Below are 8,205 nucleotides of genomic sequence, written 5' to 3'. Positions count from 1 at the left end.
TTTTTTTTTTTTTTTTTTTTTTTTTTTTTTGTCTATTTTTCACTTTCTCATATATTGTTTCTAGAATATGACAATTTTCGAAAACCCCAGAGAAGTACAATTTGTTCGATATATTGATGAGAAGTTGGAATTAACTACATCAAAAAGTAGTGTTTTGAGAAGTGTTGATAGTTGGTTACGAGCGCTCCATCGCAAGAGGCTTACCGTGGTATCTTCCAGCAGTGAATTTTCAAAGGTAAGGTGGATTCTACCCAATCTTTAGTTATATGTTGTAATGCTATGTGGAACAAATTGAAGACCATTTATCCTGTAATTAGTTTGCTTTCAGCTTTTATGACAAAGAGTTCAGTGCAGGCATTAATATTTTGATGTATAATGGTTCTAGTCTTTGTGTCTTTGGCAAACCAACTAGCTATATCTATCACTTTCTGTGCAATTTTTGGGCTCAAAGAAACTCAAATGATTTTGCATCATTTATTGTTGTCAGTTGTGTAGTCAATTGTTACTTGTTTTGGAAGTTTGTATGATCATTGGACTGTTTTCTTTGTTCACAGTGTATACACACACTGATAATGAACCGAGAAGATGATTCGTACTGCTGCAGATACTACTCAAGAAAATGCTGGCGACATTACCTAGCAGGTGTTAAAATGTCCGAGATCTTGAACAATTCAGACAAGACAACTTATGAATTCAAATGGAGATCAACACCAGTATCCTGTTAGCTCGAGGCTAACTTTTCTTTTGCAAGCGGAGTTCAGTGGACAAGCAGTGGAATTTACATGAATATAGTAGTTCTACTTGAATCATTTGTAGCATGGTCTACTGCTTTAAGCGTGATACTCTAAACAGCAGAATAGATGAAACTAACCACCTTAAAGTTTTAGGCTAATGGTACCTCTGCTTGGTGTATTTCAGTTTTCAATAGCAATTTTTTTCACATGTTAAACAATCATTTTGTGCAAGAATGTGCAACAAACTGTGTTTTATTCTCAATGAATTTGGCCTTAGCTAGATGCATCTCTTTTTGCCATTATACTTTGTTCACTGATAGTTCGAATGGTAGATCAAAAGCAACTAAATCTTTATCAACCACAGCATCCATACGCTACTCTCTGAAGTATATGATGCAGTGAAACAACTGTAACTGTAGATTGGCCTCTGTGGGGGGCATTGGATGCTTACTTCATGATGTAGGGAATGCTTGCTTGATCATTTAAGGCACTTGGTATACTTTTACACCATTAACTTAGATTTTAAAATTGAAAAAAGGGAATTTCACTGGATGGTGATACAAATGGAATCGGATACCACAATAAAGGTAATCACTTATTTTGTTCTATATAGTGTCTCTCTCCTTTTGTATATGTTGCTACAAGGCTTTGAATATCTGGCATCAGTCTCTTCATTCCTGAATTAGCATGGTATGGAATTCTGAACTCTTTGCGAAAATTTCTACTTGCACTTATCGGAAGAAATAGGGGAAAAAATGGAAAAAAAAACATAGACAAGATATTTTACAAGATGTTCAAGTTACTTCTTGCGTCTTTATTTTGTTCTTCGTATTTAGGGCTTATTGGGGTTGTTGCCCTTCCATTTTCCTGACAACAAGAATTTCTGCTGAACTCTTGTAGGAGGCTGGTGAGAAGAAGAGAGCAATAGGTGTCACCTGTAGGGCCATGGGGAAGCAATGGAGGGAGTAATTGGGATGACGGAGGTTACTATGGTGTGAGAGAAATAACCCTAAAAAATGGTGATTGTATCGACTCAATGTGTGTGATTTATGATAAGAACGGTAAGCCTGTTCAAGGAAAGAAGCATGGAGGTTCCAGGGTAGAACTGCTGAGGCAGCCTTTTGTTACATTTCTGTGTTTAAAATATTTCACCCTTAACTAATAGAAAAATATCCCTTTAAACGCATTCAAAATCCAATTCTTTGTGCAAAAAATTGGACCATACCACTTATTTTTTAAATTAGGGCAAGTTTGGCTAACCTTAAAATGTTTACTTTTAACTTAATAAGTTTTGTTTTTTTGTTTTTTATTTTTATTTTTTTTACTTTCAAAATATGTAACTCTTCTACTTATAACTTAAAAAGTCACATTAACATATTTTGGAAACGAAAAGTTACTAAAAAGTAAGTATTGCTTATTTTTTAAGCTTAACCATCGATGATGCTCTTAGGCCCTGTTAGATAGGGCCAATTTTCCATGAAAAATTCACCTTTGGACCTATTTGTTTGCAATAAATTTTGACGGAATTCATTTTCCTTCCTCCCAACTCGTGCAATTTCCTTGGTTTTATGGAAAACAAATTCCCACCAAAACCATGGGAATTGGTTTTTCAGACGGAGTTTCTTTTTTTTAATTTTTTTGGGCAATTGGAATTTATTCTATTCACAATTATAACAAATTTTTTTATTTTAATTGACAATTTTCGTGAATAAACAAAGTTAAAAGAACACTAAAAGATAAAAATTTTTAACATTTTGCAAGTGAAAAATTATATCAATCAAATACATTAATTGACAATTCCAAAGAAAACAAGTTTTAGGCAGTTAAATTCCTTGGAATTTGTTATCTTTTCATTCAAATTTCATTTTTGCAATTAAACGGACCCTTAGTCTCATAAACAATTAAGTCTTCGTTTAGCCTCCATTTTGTAGAAATGAAAATGGTTGGAATAGTGTTTTTTTGAAAAATTAGTCATTGAAAAGGAAAGAAAAATTTTCAATTTACGTGTAATATTATTTTATGGAAGATTGAGTAGTTGAAAATAGGAAAGAGAGAAATGAAATGAAAATTAATGTAGGCCAAAATAGGGGCGTGCTCCCGGAATATAGAAAAACTGATTCCTAAACATGGGAGATAGGTTCTCTCAGTCTTACAATATTTTTCTTTTGAGTTTTCCCTTCCATGCCTATTTGCTTGTAAGATTATAATAAAATTGATCCCCAACTTCTAGAAACGAACAAGTTGATCTCCAACTTGAGAAAAGAAGCAAGTTGGTCCTCATATGTCGAACTTTACGAAGCTAGGTTATATTTCCCAAATTGCACAGTGCACAGAGGGGTGTGATTTAATTGAAATTTTAACGGCTTCAGCTTAAGGTTGATGATAAACTTGTTCAGTTTTAAAGGTTCATGATTCAACTAAGTTGGAAACTAATAGTGCAATATTCTCGAAACTTAATATAACCTTAATTACTTCATGGTTCCAGATCAATCTGCAATTTCCTGAAGAGAGTCTTGACAACAGTGAGTGGATACTACTCACTGGTGGTTCATGGTGGCTGCCCTCTCATCCGACTACTCATCGTTTAAGAGCAATCCAAAAACTTTGGAGCCATTTGGAGTGGAAGAAGGAACACCGTTCTCCTTTCCAATGGGAGGTGGCACAATTGTGGGCTTAAGGGAAGGGATGGTTGGTAGCGGCGGAGCCAGCACCCGGCGAGGGGGCGTGGCCGCGCGTGCTGGACTCCGCCGAACTTTCAGTCGCCGGGCGCCAGTTGCGGTGGAAGAAAGGAGAGGATTGGAATGAGTGAAGAAGATGACTGCTGCACTGCCTGTTGGTTTGGATTGGGTCTAACCCTTTTTTTTTTTTAAGTTTTTCCATTTTCGGGTCAAAGAGCAGGCGCCAGTTGCAGTGGAAGAAAGGACATGATTGGAAGGAGTGAAGAAGATGACTGCTGCACTGCCTGTTGGTTTGGGTCTAACTTTTTTTTTTTTTTTAAGTTTTTCCATTTTTGGGTCAAAGAGGGATGGGCCTTTAAAAAAAAAAGGCCCAATTAATGGCTTTAATCCTTGGACGGCTGGACTGGAATCTCTAGACCATGGATATATTTCCACCAAAACCAAATGACCAATCCACAATTGAAATGAAGTTAAGGCAGTGGCGGACTAACATTGGTGAAGATGAGCAGAGGCAATACGCACACTGTGGTCTATGACGGGTGACGATAATCGACGAGGAGCAAGTGGTGTGGACTGTTTTTGTGTGGTGGACAGTAGACTGGTGGTCGACCGATTTCTTGGTGACTAGTGAGCACCTTTTTCCCTGTCGGCTACTAGGCTATATTTCTCTGTTTGTCCTTTTTTTTTTTTTTTTTTTAGTTTTTGTTCTGTGAGTTTTTTTTTTTTTTCCTTTTTTTTTTTTTTTTTTAGTTTTTGTTCTGTGAGTTATAATTAGTTTTTGCATGAGTTATAATTTATGGTTAATGATTAATGATTTGTGATTTGGGAATTTAGATTTAGGAAATTAGGGATAAGTGACAAAATTAATGGAGAAAATGGTTGAGTCAACGGTTGTGATTCACTACATTTATCTTGTTTGTGTGTGTGCATGTGTTTGTAGTTTGTACGCAAGGGAATAGAGAAAAAGTGAATGAAATGCTATTACATCGTGGAGTCAATGGGAATTTAGATTTAGAAATCTATAATTTTTAATAAACGACATCGCTATTACGATCGTTGAGTCAACGATCAATGGTTAATGGTTGACGTCCACCCTAGCTGACCTTCAACCTTGGATTCGCCACTGTTGGTACCTGATGCCATTGGGTTTCATATGTCTCGACCCAAACCAACCAAAGTGATGCAAAAAGCTCAACGGAGGTTCAGAAAACTGACTTGTTCTCTATCTTTGGCTGTCCCTAAAGATAGTCATGGAACTCGAGTTTAAGTCATGTAATAGGATGATGTAGAAAAGGCGTTACTAATAATACTCGTGTCGAGTACTGTGTAGGGATTATATTTTCTCGTCTTAATCTGCATTTCGATTTGTTGGGATTTTCCGGCGAATCAAATGAATCACTTAAGTTACGCAATTGTAAATTTCAGAAGTAAAGAGGACACAATTCATGCAAGTGTACTTTAACGACCATGATGAAGCTCATCTCAGTTTAGTTGGATTTCACTCATAAGCAACCACATGATTTAGGCCTGATTTGAAATTTGTCCCCACCATCACTATTTTGCGAGTGATGCTATTCATCTATTCTAAAGTCTACCACCTGTTTATGCGGCAATTATTCATTGGATAATCTGACAATACATTGGGGATGAACTTCATTAGAGTATGACCGCATTATTCTCTAATAAAACCTCGATGTGGGGGTGCAAATGAGTCGGGTTGGACTAGCATCGGTTGGGTGAATTTTCCTATGCAGCAGTTAATCATTGGATAATTTGACAATGTTTCAATAGAGTAGGATAACATTATTTGATAAATCCTCGATGTGGTGGGTGAAAATTAGTGAGGTTGGACTAGCATCGGTTGGGTGAATTTATGAGGTATGTCGGGCCATTTCACTAACTGGTTCACCTTACATTAGGGCTAGACCATGCAGGGTTCATGGCCTTCATTTAATTTTATTAAAATTTAAAAAGAGGCACTTAGATAAGAATTAATCTAGATGTACATTTTGAGATGACATTGTTGTTGACATTGTGTGAATTGTTAAAATTTGTGTCATTGATTGTTTAAAGTTTAATCAATGTATAAAAAGCTATTAATGTATATGTGGCGAGATTGTTTAGATAAATACTTTATGGATTTTATGAAAAATAGTTATAAGAGGTTTCTTTTTCTTTTTTCTTTTTTTTTTTTTTGGTTAATAATTTTCCTTGGAATTTTGATTCTGCTTGGTAAAAGTTGGGGTGCCAAATTTTCTAATTTAAAAGTAAAGACGAGATTTTCGATAGAAAAAGTCACAAATAGTAGATAATCCAGAAATTAAGGGTGCGTTTGGTTTGCGTTTCTAATTTTTATTTTAAGTTTTGAATTCATTTTTTATTTTCTGTTTTGAGGGATTATTTTAATGTTATAGAAAAAGTGTTTGATTTATCATTTTGAAAAAATGTTTGTCAAATCAAAAATTTAGAAAACGCGTTGGTTTAAAAAACTTTAAAAATAGTTTTTTGACATTTTGGAGGAGGATGGAGAGAGAGAGAGAGAGAGAGAGAGAGAGAGAGAGAGAGAGAGAGAGAGAGAGAGAGATGGGTGTTTTTATTTGGGTAAGTTTTGTGTGATTTTATTAATTATTTTAATTCGGAAAATTTGTATGCTCATTTTCCTTATTTTTAGTTTTTTGACGAAAACACTCAAAATGTCAAAAAGTCTTTTTTGAGTTTTTGAGTTTTCAAAATTGCATTTTTGAAAATAAAAAACCAAACATGTTTTAAGTGTTTTCGAAAACTAAAAATTGAAAACGGTCTCAAAATGGCAAATCAAACACACTCTAATATTCTCTCTCAGAATTTTGTTTTGTTTTTGAATATGAGAAATGCCATATTTGTGTTAAAACAAAAAAATGTGACGTTTTAGCCCGAAGGTAACACAGAATGTGACTTTTCCATCGAAAGAGTAAGAAAATATATACTTTAACGAAAAATAACAAAATGTTATAAGTTAAAAAGAAAGAGAGGAAAATAGGGAGAAGTTAATAGACTTGTGTAATTTATTAAGATCAAAGTCCTATATTTATATGGAAGAATTAGGATTACAAGTGATACAATAGTTATAATGTAGGAAATCGTGAGTTATGGAAAGACATCTAAATCTTTTCATAATAAAGAAGATTGATAGGCTAATATTATTCGCTTAAATAAGAGATTTTTTTTTTTTTTTGCTTATTATTTTCCTTTCTTAGTTGTATGATTGTAATATAAAGAGGTGTATAGTGGCATGTATAATTGGATATATGAAAAAACGTGAATTCCTTTCTCAATTTTCATGGTATCAGAGTGGAGTTCATACATCTAGCAATTTAAGGCAGAATTTCTTGTCAACAACATGGGGTCAATTACATCCGACGCCCTGCAAATTGAAACAGAAAACTCTCCCGCTATTGGGATTGAAAACTCCTCATTTCAACTCACAGTCGAGAAGTTGAACGGGAAAAATTATCGTGAGTGGACCTAGTCAATTAAACTGGTGATTGACGAAAAAGAGAAACTCGGTAATCTTACCGATGGAACAAAGAAACCGACTGAAGCCAATCTCCTACAGAAATGGAAATCAGAGAACTCCATGGTCACTGGTGGCTAGTCAATTCCATGAAACCCACCATAGGGAAGACTTACTTATTTCTTCCAACTGCAAAGGAAGTTTGGGACGCCATGAGATAGACTTATACTGATTCCGAAAATGCTTCACACATCTTCGAAATCAAGACTTGATTATGGCAGGCGAGGCAAGGTGAAAGAGATATGACGGACTACTTTATGGAGATGACATCCCTGTGGCAAGAACTTGATCTCAGTAGTGATGAAGACTAGAGGTGCGCCGATGACTATACTCGGTATAAAAAGAGAGTTGAAAATGAAAGAGTTTATGAATTTTTGGCAGGACTTAATCGCGAACAGGACGAGGTTAGGGGTCAGATTCTAGGTCGACGACCGCTTCCTTCCATTCGCGAAGTCTTCTCCGAAGTCCGACGAGAAGAGGCGAGAAGGCAGATAATGTTGTATGATAACTCCCACAGCCCAAATGAAGTGTCGGCCCTGTTGTCTTAAAAAAGGAGTGGACTGGGAAAGGAAAAGAGATATGGGCCTATAAATAACGGCCCAGTTAGTGGAAAAGAAATTTCAATTGTGCCAGCACGTGGAAGAGACTTTGGGTCAGAAATAATTACTGGGCCTAACACTTGGAGATCATCATCTAAGGGAACTACAAGCGGGTCCGGCCAAAGGCAACAACGTAGTAGACTTTGCTGTGAACACTGTCATAAACTAGGACACAAAGAAGATACTTGTTGGGATTTGCACGGGAAACCCATTGATTGGAAGCCAAAACAGAACATTGGAAGCAAGGGATATCAAGCAGAGACAAAAATTAGTCCTACTCAAAATGATGCTTTCAACCCTGAACAACTATAACAACTATACCAAATTTTATCCAGCTTCCAAACATCTAGTCAGCCCTCTACGAACAATCATTCCAGCTCCTTAGCCCTTAAAGGTAATTTTTTGAAAACATTATACACCACCTCAAAATTTAAAACCCCATAGATCATTGACTCATGTGCGTCCGATCAAATGACGGACTCATATCATCTTTTTTCTTCATATTCACCCTGTGCTAGCTTTGTTAAAGTAAAAACTGCAGACTGCTCTCTTTCGTCTGTGGCAGGAAAAGGGAGTATCAAAATTTCTAACTCTATAATACTAAAATCTATTCTGAATGTCCCAAATTTGTCTTGTAAGTT

General features: G+C 35.6%; 1 protein-coding gene across 1 annotated transcript; it reads left to right on the top strand.

Moving 5' to 3' along the window:
* The first annotated feature begins 10 nt into the window (after positions 1–10).
* On the top strand, positions 11–1,020 carry LOC111375401. Its single transcript, XM_022998220.1, has 2 exons — positions 11–235; positions 555–1,020. Exons 1-2 carry the CDS (start codon positions 68–70, stop codon positions 723–725), a joined length of 339 nt encoding a protein of 112 aa, XP_022853988.1. The 5' UTR covers positions 11–67; the 3' UTR covers positions 726–1,020.
* Positions 1,021–8,205: the final 7,185 nt, after the last annotated feature.

This window comes from Olea europaea, unplaced genomic scaffold (assembly GCF_002742605.1).
Source record: "Olea europaea var. sylvestris unplaced genomic scaffold, O_europaea_v1 scaffold1373, whole genome shotgun sequence".
NCBI lineage: Eukaryota > Viridiplantae > Streptophyta > Magnoliopsida > Lamiales > Oleaceae > Olea > Olea europaea.
This window is presented reverse-complemented; position numbering and strand designations above follow the sequence as displayed.

Excerpts from the sequence above, each read along its gene's own strand:
- LOC111375401 (XM_022998220.1), top strand. The coding sequence starts at position 68 with ATGACAATTTTCGAAAACCCCAGAGAAGTACAATTTGTTCGATATATT. Across the intron at positions 236-554 it reads CCAGCAGTGAATTTTCAAAG|TGTATACACACACTGATAAT; the intron begins GTAAGGTGGATT and ends CTTTGTTCACAG.